The 12821-nt window shown below is 39.0% G+C and overlaps 3 protein-coding genes across 3 annotated transcripts; all 3 read right to left on the bottom strand.

Moving 5' to 3' along the window:
- Nucleotides 1-1592: 1592 nt before the first annotated feature.
- Nucleotides 1593-2254, bottom strand: LOC114753443 (mavicyanin-like). Its single transcript, XM_028942134.1, has 2 exons — nt 2089-2254; nt 1593-1966 (listed from the first exon to the last, which is right to left on the bottom strand). The coding sequence occupies exons 1-2, from the start codon at nt 2252-2254 to the stop codon at nt 1593-1595; spliced, it is 540 nt and encodes a 179-aa protein (XP_028797967.1).
- Nucleotides 2255-5093: 2839 nt separating this feature from the next.
- Nucleotides 5094-5737, bottom strand: LOC114753442 (mavicyanin-like). Its single transcript, XM_028942133.1, has 2 exons — nt 5572-5737; nt 5094-5461 (listed from the first exon to the last, which is right to left on the bottom strand). The coding sequence occupies exons 1-2, from the start codon at nt 5735-5737 to the stop codon at nt 5094-5096; spliced, it is 534 nt and encodes a 177-aa protein (XP_028797966.1).
- Nucleotides 5738-7857: 2120 nt separating this feature from the next.
- LOC114753446 (5-methyltetrahydropteroyltriglutamate--homocysteine methyltransferase) lies at nt 7858-12821 on the bottom strand. The gene is made up of 12 exons (XM_028942137.1): nt 12731-12821; nt 11536-11889; nt 11354-11441; nt 10873-11000; nt 10390-10781; nt 10140-10303; nt 9653-9733; nt 9393-9559; nt 9158-9263; nt 8813-9063; nt 8497-8698; nt 7858-8396 (listed from the first exon to the last, which is right to left on the bottom strand). The coding sequence occupies exons 2-12, from the start codon at nt 11883-11885 to the stop codon at nt 8028-8030; spliced, it is 2298 nt and encodes a 765-aa protein (XP_028797970.1). The 5' UTR covers nt 11886-11889; nt 12731-12821; the 3' UTR covers nt 7858-8027.

The raw sequence follows: 12821 nt of genomic DNA, 5'->3' as shown, positions 1-12821 counted from the left end.
AATAAATCAATTGGTGTTAGAAAATACTTTATATATATATACACACACACACACACACTTAATTTATAGGTGTTAAAAATTTAACGATTCATTTTTGGGAGCCAGATTATTGTGAATTATCTTATAAATCTGAAATCTCATCACTTTACTTTTGTGAGGCCCATTGAAAGTTCAACCAGCAAATCATAAAGCGATTGACACCACTTTCAACACTGAATTCAAAGTCCAATCAAAACATTGGCGGGTGACACCACGTGAATGCCTTTATTAAACAGCGAGTAAATAGAATATTAATTAAACAGCGACCATGAAATTTTAAAATTACCACCAAAAAAACTACAAATTTACAAAGGGACTAAATGCACGAAAATATTCTTTTACAATTGATACTAACCTTGGTTGTCAATATAAAAGAGAGAGAGACACACACACACACAGATAAATTATAAATTGCGAAAAAATTTTAAGTCGTAAAAGTTTAATTACAAATACCGAAAAGCGGAAATCAGCCCAACAACAGACGAAACATGGACTTACAAGTTACAACTCCCACTAGAAATCAATAAAACTCTTTGATTTAGTAAGACACGAGAGATCCTACGCATAAACTTTAATTTCTGTTTCAAGAACAGGCTTAATTTTGCAGTAACGACACAGCAGACTGGAAGTCACATTTGTCCAGAAATGGGGATAAAGTTGTTTGCTTTTGGATAAATTGAGGTATCGTATACTCATCTCGATAGCTAACTGAAGGATGTGCTTTGGTTCTAAAAATGCAATTTTCTTTATTTGCCTCATTTAAGTTTTCCTGCATTACCCTAATAGATTCTGTCATTTTCCTCTTTCTTTATATCCCACATTTAATATTCACATTAAAAAAAATATATTTAAAAAAATAGCACATTTTTTCAATAAACTAGGTTTTTTATGAAGTAATTTTTAAATTGTCACGAATTAATAAACTGGGTTTATATTCATGACTAGAGACAATATTTATTGTGTTCGTAGAGCGATCAGTTATCTAAGCAGTTCTTTTTTTTTTTTTGGGCCATCATCTAGGCATAGTTTTTAATAATGTCGCTTTTGGATTTTACTTAAAAACAAACATAATTTTGACGATTTAATTAGTTTGTTTTTGGTTTTATATGGAAATCAATAAAGATGTAAAATTTTGATAGAAATGGTTTATTGCAAGTTCAACCCCTAGCTAGAAATACTTTACATTTGATTTGCAGATGTTAAAGTTCTAACGCTCAATTTTTGGTAGGCAGATTATCGAAAGTTATTACAAGTATCCATCTCTCTGGCTTTTTGATGAACATATAGTAAGAAGAATTTCAGGGAGGCTTTCCTCCATCCGTAAATGATGAAGGGATTCGACTCCGTCCTCGATACCGAATTCAAAGCCGCCGGATTCGTATCAAAATATATCATCAACACCCCAAGTGAATAACGTTTTTATTAATCGAATAAGGAACAACGTATGAATAATAATACCTAGTAGAAATTACATTCGTGAACAAAATGGGAAAAGAACGCAACGGTGTAATTTAGAAGCAACTCGGAAGAGAATTGGGTGGCCGGCGCGAGGATTAGTATTGGGACACTGCAATTAGCTTCCTGGACAGCCGTGGATATTTAGCACGTAAAGGCGAAGACGACGACGGAGCTGGAGATGGAGATGGGGACGGAGACGGAGACGGAGACGCTGTTATGGGCAACACAGATGATAACAGTGATGGAGATGGAGCTAGTGCTTCAGAAGGCAACACATTAATGAAGAGCTTTTGCCCATTCTGGCAGTGATCTGCAACTCCACACAAATACCATTTCCTGCCCGGAGTTTCCAACACAATCACATCCTCTCCGGTGGTTAATCCCTGAGCTGCTGCAGGAACTTTGCAGTTCCTGAAGTCTGTTCCATTCACTTTGAACACATTGTGCTTCCCAGTAGGATACCTGAATACTGCCGTATAGATATAATATATATTGCTCAGAGAGGTGATTGATGCAGTAAATATTCATCAAGTAAGTACATATATTCAGGTTAATTTGTCAAGAAGCAATGTAACGAGCGAGCAAGCTTACTGAGTTTGTCTCCGACGTGGAAGACCTTGTCGGAAGCCCAGGCTTGGTAATCGAACTGGATTGTCCAGCCATGGTCGTCACCGACGACGAATTCTTTGGCGGCGGGGGTGGCTGAGAAGAAGGTGGCAGCGAGGACAACAAGGATGAGAGCACGAGAAAGAGCCATGCTTCAATAATTGAGTGATCAATGAGGCTGATGATATGATTTGTTGGCGTTTTGGAATGAGATTACACTGAGGATGTGAGCAAATTTATAAGCTTTCAAGAGGAGTCCAAATGTTGCTTTTTTGAGTAATTTGAGTGTGACATTGATGGTGATGCGGACGACCAAGGACGGCTTTGCCGAATACAAATGCATATTGAGTGAGTCACCCGCGCGAACATTAATTAGGCCTCATGCATAAGTTTTTTGTTTCGAGCAGAATTTGGAAACTTCGTTCGAAACTCCCCCAGCACATGGAATCGTAACCGAGAAGTGTGTATGAGACTTGGGCTACTATTGGGCTTTAGGCCCACAATACACTCAGCACTCAACACATTTAATCTGATGTTCTTGCAGTCGTTCCTTTTTTTTTGTTGGGAAAAAATGTAGTTATTATATTTTAAAATTATATATATGTAGACAAAATTTCGGTTTATTTATTTAAATTCATTTAGCCCAATTCTTCAATCCTATATTGTCATATGTGATTTTCACTATTAATGATGATGACTTAACAGAATTTTAAAATTTTATCTAGTAGGATTTTTATTATTAAAAAAAACTAGTATTAAGATTTAATTGAAGAACTGAACCTAATCAGTATAAAGAAATGAACATAAATTTTGTCATTATATATTTACCAACACGCGAGGGCAGCCGTGCAGGCATGTGTGTTCAGTTACTAGTGCAAGCCCGCGACGACGATATTTGGGTGTTGGAGGCCCATGAGAAAAACTAACACATGACACACAAAAAACGATTTTATGACTTGGCTTGGTGCTCATGCGGTGAGAATATCGTTCCCAATCCCTGTCCTTCGACTCCTTTCCATTGACAGAAGAAATCCGGTGTTTGGTTATACGTCTGATAGTCAAATCATCTTCCTCAATCTCCCTTTCCAGTTAAATTAGACGATCCACACTAATTTGCTTAAATTTAAGATACTGAATGATTGAAGTGCCATTGAAGTTAAAATGGGGGAGTACGGGCGTTTCCGCTCGTAAAACCCGAGGGTTGTTTGAAATCCACAAAAAAAACATTTTTAAATGGTATTTTCATACAAATCGAAACCAAACTTCTTTTACATATTTATTTAGATAAAATTACTTTTAAAATTATGATTTGTTTTTTCCCCACACCACCCCTTAGTTTCACAACTATCCTCAGCAGTAACACGGGATTAAATCATAAAAGAATTAATGTCTTCCTATGGTTCATCATGAAGTTATCAATTAACATGTGTGATAGTAATTGCTTTATTATTATTTTTATGAGTCTGTAGTTTTCTTTATTGCGAGTACTATGATACAGTGACTAGGTGTTCTGAGCAACTTGCCCCTTCGTTCTTTTATTTTATTTTATTTTCTTTTTTTTGGTGTGTGTGAGGGTAGGGGTGGAAATAGGCCAGGCGGCCTGTCAGGGGCCTGTGGCCTGGCCTGTAAATGGCCTGGCCTGGCCTGGCCTGTTTAGATATCAGACCAGGCTCAGGCCTGTAAAAAGGCCTGTTTACTTTATCAGGCCAGGTTCAGGCCTGATAGTAAGCCTGTTAGGCCTGTCAGGCGGCTTGGGCCTGTTATCTTTTTTTTTTTAGGTTAAAATTGTAAATTGATAGGAGGGAATCTGCTATTCTGATTAGTTAATTGAGAAAACTCCATCCACATAAACGTGTTATCTAGAGCCCATTGCATGCTTCATTTCATTTCCATTCTCTATAATAAAAATAATTAATGTATGTATAATGACACATATTTAAACAGAGAAAGAAAACATAAATGCATTAAAAAAAGTATTATTCATTTATTTGATCCATGCTTTTCTTATTAATCTTATATAGAATATATATATATATATATATATAGAATTGACCTATTATGTTTTATACCGTATATATGTGTGCTCAATCTAATTCTTATTATAATAGTTAATTAATTTAAATAAATAAATAAATTATAATAACTGTAACATTTTTTTAAAAAACAACCATGTTTAACAACATGATCAAATATCATTTTATTAGTAAATTAGTTTGAATAAATGATAAATTTAAAATATAAAAGGGATTAAGGATGTTTCATATTTTAAACTAGATCTAGTCATCAACTAATTTTTATACTAGAGATGGGATGAAGTGATATTTTTATATTAGAGTGAAATTATGTTTTCTAATAATTTTTCATATTAGATTTTTTTTGGGCCTAAAGGGACATGTTTTACAAATTGTGTTAATTTCATATTTTTTTTGTTTGTATTTTAGATTAATTAGGTTGAATTATTGTAATTTTGAATTGATTTATGTGTGTTTAAAATTTGATAAAAAACAGGCCTCTTAACAGGCCACAGGCCAGGCCAAGCCTGCTTACAGGCCAGGCTCAGGCCGATTAAAAGGCCTTTCACAGGCCACAGGCCAGGCTCAGGCCAACAGGCCTCACCACAGGCCAGGCCTGTTAAGGGTGTGGCCTGGCCTGACCTGTTTCCACCTCTATGTGAGGGGTGGGGTGGGGCTTAATAAATGGCTGATGCACGAGTAGAATAAGCAATAGCAAAAGAAAATGAACAGATTTCATCATAACAACAGAGGAATTGGCATTAACCTGCGAATAACAACTGCATCTTAACACATCCGGGTGGAAAAAAGAAACATATCAAATTGCTGCAAAAACGGTACATCTCGCAAATCGCATCACTGTGGAATCAAGGCTTGAGATTTGAAAACATAAGATATTATTAAGAGTATTATTAGTGGACTAGCAGCTCGCCAGAGAAGGACCTCCCCCCAAGAAATATGCTAAAACAGCCGCAGCATTTAGTGGTGAAATATTGTAATCATCTTCCTGGGAAGCCATCTATATTTGGCAAGCAGAGATGAGGAAGGAGGAGACCACGGAGCTGGAGCTGGAGCTGAAGACGGAGTAGCAGTTATGGGCAAGACAGATGATAGAGGTGAAGGAGATGGAGCCTCTGTTTCAGAAGGCAAAACATTTACGAAAAGCTTTTGCCCATTTTGGCAGTGATCCCCAACCCCACATAAGTACCATTGTCTGCCTGGAGTTTCCAACACAATCACATCCTCTCCTGTGGTTAATCCCTGACTTGCTGCGGGAACACTACAGTTCCTGAAGTCTGTTCCGGTCACCACGAACACATTGTGCTCTCCTGCACCATACTTGAATACTGCAATATTTGGTAAGAAGGAACTAAAAACTCAGTTTCTGTTCCATCCTCCCGCATAGAAGCAAACATATGTGGCAAAAACAAGGATTATTGTGAATTGATGAACTTACTGAGCCTGTCTCCAACGCGGAAGACCTTGTTTGCACTCCAGGATTGATAATCGAACCCCACTGTCCAACCCATTTCATCTCCAACTGTGAAATCTTCTGCCATGGAAATGGCTGGAAAGAAGGTAGCAGCGAGTAGAGCAAGGATGATGGCACGAGAGAGAGCCATGCTTGATGATATATTTTCTTTTTCCTGTCGCTATGGATGTGCTTCAATTGTTTTATCTGCGTTTGAGTTTGCAGTATTGAGAATGCTTCAAATTTATAGGAATTCAAAGGGGAAAGAAAGTGTTGCTATGGAGGCATGTTTGATTGTGACACAGACGACTAAGGACGGCTCGGCCGGATCAGACTTATTTAAACTATAATGAATCTTTAGGCCTTGTGCAAACGAAGATTTAAGACGGCAGTGGAGTTTGGTTTGAGCGAAAATAAATGGTAAAAAAATGTTTAAGAACTAATTACATTTATCTTTTATGATGCTTCCTAGTTAGGAGGTTGGTGCATTCAAATATTGCAGAATACTAAAATTCCAATGGACTAAAATAGTTCACTTTGCTTCCTTTGTGGTATTGGAGAGGGTATTCAGTGTGACTGAATGATCGTATCGCTGGAATGTCCCGTCCGTTGTGGTTATTTTTCCCCTTCAGAGAAAAGAGGAATTCGCTAATTTATATGCTGGGACTGTTGTGTATGAATGAGAATTATTCGATATTCTTTTTTTGCTAAAGTATAAATATTCTCCTATTGGAAGCAATTCTATTTAAAATACTGTCGAGTACTAAATGTGAGTGTCTCTTTTAGCAGGAATTCGAACCTTATTCGATATTGTTTTGTTTGGTAAGTTTCTGGGATTAAGATTTTCCTTGTTAACCGTGGCAAAACAGCTTTCCCTTGACTTGTTCGGCCTCAGAGAAGTGTGGGCCAACTGGCACGCCCACAGCATATCTGATATTTTCATTAGTTAAAGACGATAATTACATTTTCTGGATTCACCAATTACAATCGCAGATAAAAATCTGGAAAAAAGTTATGTTTACCTTGATAATTTATTCCTTGCAGTAAACTAACAATCAATATGCTCAGCCCTTTCTGAGACGCATCAATACTCAATCTGTTGCTAACCCTGCTGTGTGCACGGAAATATTTGGAATTACTAGAAATCCTGCCGGCACATTTCAGTAGAATATGTTTTTTGTTTTGGCCAAAAGATGGACAGGTTTTTTTTATATATAATTAATATAAGATGTAAAATTTGTAACAAGATCTTGTTATTTGTAAATCATACACAAAATAATTTCTTTTGAGGACCCTACATGGAAATACAAGTATAGGTATTCTGCGATAATATCTTTGGCTCCGGTATGTGATGGAACCAACAAAATCACTTTCCCGCTTATTTGCTGATTTAAGTGAAAATGATGAAGTTTTTACCTTCCATCCAGGACCGTCAAGATATGAAACGGCTCACGAAGAGAATGATAGGCCCTACATATTTTACGGGTGAAGTGGTTTAAAATTACGGTGTGGATGGTTCCCTCAGATTGGTAGGGCAGAGGAGCATGCGTTGTTTTCACCTGGGCTAACAGGGTACCCGGTCATCCGGAGAAGCTTTTAGGTAACCTCATTTACAAATTAATGACGAAACGTGATCGCTACTACTTGTCTTTGTTACTCTGATGTATCATTCGGGACTCGGAAAATTCCTCGTGGGTTATGGAGCATAGAGTCTATATATGTTTTAAGCCTTACCATGTTCAGCGTCCGAAATGGCCGTTGAGTACTATAGTCTGTTGTTCTACCTTTTGCCAGCAGATGTCAATGTTCAGTCATTTTTTGGGCCAGTAACATATTTAGATTTTGAGTTAATGTAATCTTCTACTTTTATCTTTTAAGTTTGATTTTAATTTTAATCCTCCGAGTTTCAAACCACTATAGCCTGAAAAGATAAAATGATTTAAATTTTTAATAGATTATAAAAACCAATGTTGTAAATAAAAAAAAACTTGATGGACTAAAATTTACAATTTAAAGCTTGAAGAACCAAAATTAAAATGAAGATAAATTTAAAAGATTGAAATTTGTAATAATCCTCAGATTTTTATATACATATCAATATATTTTGGTTTTTACTTGGTCCGCATTGATAGATAATGAAATAGACGAGACAAGATTTGGGTGGTTGTTACCACAAAACTGGTAAATTGCAATTCAACAAGAACTGGGGCATTGGCCAAGCCAAAAAAAAAATACAAATATTTAGAGAACAGAAGAATCCGGGGGTGGGGAAGCGCGAACTAAACACCTAAATATTCATCACACAGTTATTGCAACAACAACACAGATAAATTTCCGCTGTTAAAAAAAAAAACAGATATATTCCCCCCTTTTTCCCCTTTTTCTTTTTCTTTAGGCGAAGACGAACCAGTATACCTAGTGAGGTCCGACTCTTGTACCATTCACTTGGCAGAGGCGAGCTCATTGCGGATGAGTTTGGCGGCAGCAACCATGTTAGTAAGGGCTGGCTTCACCTCAGCGTACTTGCGAGTCTTGAGACCACAGTCAGGGTTCACCCACAAGATGTTCTTCTCCAGCACTGCCAGCATCTTGTTGATCCTGTCAGCAATTTCCTCTGTTGGTGGGATCCTGGGAGAGTGAATGTCATACACACCAGGGCCAATTCCGGCACCGTACTTCACTCCTTCACGGAACACTGAGAGAAGCTTTTCATCGGAACGAGAGTTCTCAATGGTGATCACATCAGCATCCATGTCAATGATTGAGTGGATGATGTCATTGAAGTTGGAATAGCACATGTGGGTGTGGATCTGCGTTCCATTGTTCACATCAGAATCATGTTCACATCAGAATAGCACATGTGGGTGTGGAAATATATTCTAACCCGTTTATATCTAGGGGGTAAAATACCTGAGTGGTGTCCTTCACACCAACGTTGGTGATCCTAAAGGCGTGGACAGCCCAGTCCAAGTAGTGAGCTTGCTCTGACTTCCTCAGCGGCAATCCCTCCCTCAAAGCAGCCTCGTCAATTTGGATCACGCTGATGCCGGCCTTCTCAAGATCTTCTACTTCCTCCTTAATAGCCAAGGCAATCTGATAGGTAGTCTCAGATCTGCAAATAAATTTATGTATATGTCAGCTATCTAACGATAAAGTGAAATTTGAGATGAAAAGTCTTTCTCGTTTATTTCCCTACAACATCTTATTATGGGTGTCGAGTTTGTACCTAGGCTGGTCGACTCTAACAAAGGACCAGTTCAGAATGGTCACCGGACCGGTAAGCATTCCCTTCATTGGGCGCTTGGTCATGCTCTGAGCCATAGATGACCAGAACACAGTCATGGCTTTTGGGCGGCTCACATCACCATAGATGATTGGTGGCTTCACGCAACGAGATCCATAAGATTGCACCCATCCATTAACAGTGAAGGCAATGCCGGACAACTGCTCACCAAAGTACTCAACCATATCGTTTCTCTGCATTTAAAGGCATTCGGAGGTAGGGGAAGTGAATCACTAATGTTCAGTTGGTGCACCGATATCTTGTCAATATGCAAAAGTAAGTGCTAACCTCTGGTTCCCCATGTACAAGGACATCGATGTCAAGCTCTTCTTGGAGTTCAACAACTTTGCGGATTTCTTCTCTAATGAAATTAACATACTCTTCCTCGGAGATCCTGAAGAAATAAAAATTAGGGTCATTAAGTAAGTGGCATGGGGCGAAGAAAGCAGGGCAGGGATTCCCCCTCCCCCGCTTTGTTTGGCCCGAAAAGCAAGGCCAGAAATTAACTGAAAAATCTTCTCACTTGTTAGCTTTGAATTCACGGCGTACCCTCCTCAGCTCTACGGTCTGAGGGAAGGATCCAATAGTAGTGGTTGGAAGGATTGGGAGGTTAAGCTTCTTTTGTTGGGCATCCAGTCTAGCACTGACATTAGTGGCACGGCGGTGGTCAGAACCCTTCAATGCGGCAACCTGACAGCGCAAGTAAAGAAGTTGTTAGAAGGAGCAGAACAATTACTTTCAACAAATCCAGATGAACCAAACAGAGGGAAAAGTGAAACTCACAGCCTTCTGAACAGCCGCATTGGTCACTCTTGGAGAGGACTTCCTTGAAGCCAAAGCTGCCGCATTAGCAGAGAAGAAGGCCTGAAATGGAGGCAGAAAACGAGTTATTCATGGAATAGTGTAATGAAACAAACCGGAATGACACAAACCTAGGATCTAAATCAACGCTTCTACAAAGACTGGGATACAAAGTGTATTAAATGTCTAATCATACCGTTGTTCAACTCTCCCAGTGGCATGTTTCAAAAATCATTTGTGATTTGCAATATAAAAAAGAAACTTCGTCAGCCAAATTTCCATTCAAGTGATAATGTCATTTGGCAATACACCTCCTACAACATTTCCAACCTCACACTCAAGCAAAGACAAGGAACTTAAATACGTTTTCAGGTAACGGACATTGCTGAGTTATTCTGCCTCCTTTGTTTCAGAGCGCGCTTAAAAATTCTACATCAGATTTTACAGGAACTAAAAGAATTGAAGGTACCTCATCTTTTGCACCAGACAATGCCTTGGCCAATGCATTGACTTCAACAATTTTCTGGGCAGCAAAAGCCAGCCATGACTTGATTTCATCATCAAGTTTGGTCTCATTTACAAGATCAACAGCTGTGTGAAGAAGCGAGCAGGAAGTGGAGACAACAAGTTTGTCTGCACAAAATTTAGGACATAGAGATATCAGGGTACAATACTAGACATATGCCATTATATTCCATGAATGTATGTTTAATAATAACCTTTGCCAACAACACCCTCAAGACCCTGTAGCAAACTTAGAGATGCAGCAAGATCATTAGCCCAGATGTTCCTTCCATCAACCACTCCAGCAAAGAGGTACTTCCCGCTGGGAAAGCCACCCTTGATCAAATTAAGGGTCTGAGTTCCGCGAATGAGATCAAATCCATATGCTGTGACACCCTTGAGAGAAGTGAGGGTCTTGTAAGCATCAGCAGGAATATCAGCAAAGTAGGTCTCAATTAGGACATTCAATCCAGATAAAGAAGATTCAAGTTCCGAGTATGCTTCAGTAAACGCTTGGAGCTTGTAAGAGTCAAGGTCTAACACGAGGGTTGGTTCATCAAACTGGATCCATGAAGCACCAGCTGCCTTAAGATCAGCTATAACTTCCCTGAGTCCATTATTATAAGCAAGTTAGAGAAATCCAAGGAACTAATGATCTGGGCCAAGAAATTAATCTGGGTACAGTTCAAGGTTCTCACTTGTAAATAGCCAGGATTTTTGGGAGGAGAGAGAGGAGAGAAAAACTTTTCTCAACACCCTTAGCAGGTTTGGAGAGCAGCAAGTACGAGACAGGACCAATCAGGACTGGAACAGTATCTACTCCAAGCTACAAGAAGAAATCAAATATTCAATGACAAAGGTGAATTAGACAAATGCACGAAGTTAAGATTTCATCATAACTGCTGACACAGGAGCATCGCAGAACAATGCTCTGCCAACCTCATGTTGGACCTACCATAATAAGAGTGATACAAGTAGAAGCAGACTATCACAATTAGTTCTATCAAGTTAGCCAACACTTCAGATCTTTTGAACTATAATTCCCTGACCCTGAACCAGATACATAATATGCTCTCACAGCAATGCGTCTTGCAGCTCAAATAGGCTCACGGCATCTAACCTCAGATTTGAAAGTGAAAAAACAATTAACGTAAAACACTAGATATTAAAAAGACATACAGCTTTGGCTTCCTTGTACTCGTCCACAGCTTTGTGAGAAGCGTAAGAAAAGTTGACATCAGGCCCCAATTCGGGTACAATAAAGTGACTGCACCAATTCATTTATGATAATTTAGCTCTTAGTTGACAACTATCGAAGAATATTTTAGTTGAAATACAACGTAGTATGAGCCATCACTTACTAGTTGGTGTCGAACCATTTGGTCATCTCCATTGCAGGTACTGAGGCATTCCCTCTGGCCATGGAGAAGTAGGTATCGAATCCAATCTCCCCCCCACTCCATCCATACCTAGGTGGAACAGCACCAAGTAGGGCAGTGGCATCAAGCACCTGATCATAGAAAGAAAATGTGTTGCTGGGGATGTACTTGATCCCAGCATCAGCCATCTGCTTCCAGATTGATGCCCTGAGATCAGCGGCCACCTTTTTCAAATCTTCGGCGCTGCTCTTCCCATCCCAGAATGACTCCAGAGCGAACTTGAGCTCTCTCTTGGGGCCCATGCGAGGATATCCGACAATATGGGATGCCATTGTTCTGGTAAATCAGGTTAAATTGCACACGAAACTCAGTTGACGAGATTTAAAAGCTCATTACGTAAGAATCACTGATCACTTAATCTACCACCATTTACAACGAAAGAAGCACAGAAAGAGTAATAAAATCATCGTGCCAAGCTCAAAGATATGTGTATATATATAACTTGAAAAATATAAAGTAAGAATTACAGTTGCTACAATGACCTCCCAAGAAGATATAACATTTGGAAGTTGTCTGATCATGAGATATGGAAACCAAGCGAAAGATCTTTGAAATGAAGCTTAAGTAGGTTCATAAATAACGTTTGGAAGGGGATGAAGAGAGGAGCCTGTCAAAGTCATAGTGAAAGTAAAGGGTATGAAATATCAATGGACAGGAAAGCATGGAGCGGAGCAGAGTACGCAGTAGCTAATTCATATGTAAACAGGGCTTGAAAAGAATCTTAAATCAGTAAATCAAAATGATCTGATCTGCGTCTAATTGTAGCGTCATAATTATGATGTTCAAAGTATATTAAATACGAAACCGAAGGATGAATAGACAGATCCACTATGAAGAGCAAAACCCTGTGGTAGATCTACACGTCAGGCTAATGAAATAGAACAGATCTGAGATCTAATTTGCAAGACAGGTTGCCAACAACCATGAAGTAGATCTCAGCGGAGAGAAAACAGAGGAGGTATGGACACTATGTAGTAGTAGAATCAATGATTCAGCTGGTCTTCATCAAATTTAAGAATGTGCCACACAGCGGAGAAGACTTAGAATGGACTACGAAAGAGAATCAGAATGAAACTCGCAACAGAGATTCAGATGAGGGGGAGTGAGGGTCTCGTACCTTGCGGGTGAATAGAGACCAGTTCTCGCTTCTGAGATGAGGCAGGGGTAGAAGCAGAGAGCTCAGCGCGAACAATCGGGGCGGCCTTTGG

The sequence above is a fragment of the Neltuma alba genome, unplaced genomic scaffold, assembly GCF_004799145.2.
Source record: "Neltuma alba isolate B1F8T4 unplaced genomic scaffold, ASM479914v2 tig00007930_pilon, whole genome shotgun sequence".
Lineage (NCBI taxonomy): Eukaryota > Viridiplantae > Streptophyta > Magnoliopsida > Fabales > Fabaceae > Neltuma > Neltuma alba.
Note: the sequence above shows the minus strand (reverse complement) of the source record. Positions and strands in the feature narration are given on the sequence as shown.

Coding starts and splice junctions, on each gene's coding strand:
- LOC114753443 (XM_028942134.1), bottom strand. CDS start 2,254: ATGGCTCTTTCTCGTGCTCTCATCCTTGTTGTCCTCGCTGCCACCTTC. Junction 1,967..2,088: donor CCACGTCGGAGACAAACTCA/GTAAGCTTGCTC, acceptor TCTATACGGCAG/TATTCAGGTATCCTACTGGG.
- LOC114753442 (XM_028942133.1), bottom strand. CDS start 5,737: ATGGCTCTCTCTCGTGCCATCATCCTTGCTCTACTCGCTGCTACCTTC. Junction 5,462..5,571: donor CCGCGTTGGAGACAGGCTCA/GTAAGTTCATCA, acceptor CAAATATTGCAG/TATTCAAGTATGGTGCAGGA.
- LOC114753446 (XM_028942137.1), bottom strand. CDS start 11,885: ATGGCATCCCATATTGTCGGATATCCTCGCATGGGCCCCAAGAGAGAG. Junction 9,264..9,392: donor CGTGAATTCAAAGCTAACAA/GTGAGAAGATTT, acceptor TTATTTCTTCAG/GATCTCCGAGGAAGAGTATG. Junction 9,064..9,157: donor TTGTACATGGGGAACCAGAG/GTTAGCACTTAC, acceptor CTTTAAATGCAG/AGAAACGATATGGTTGAGTA.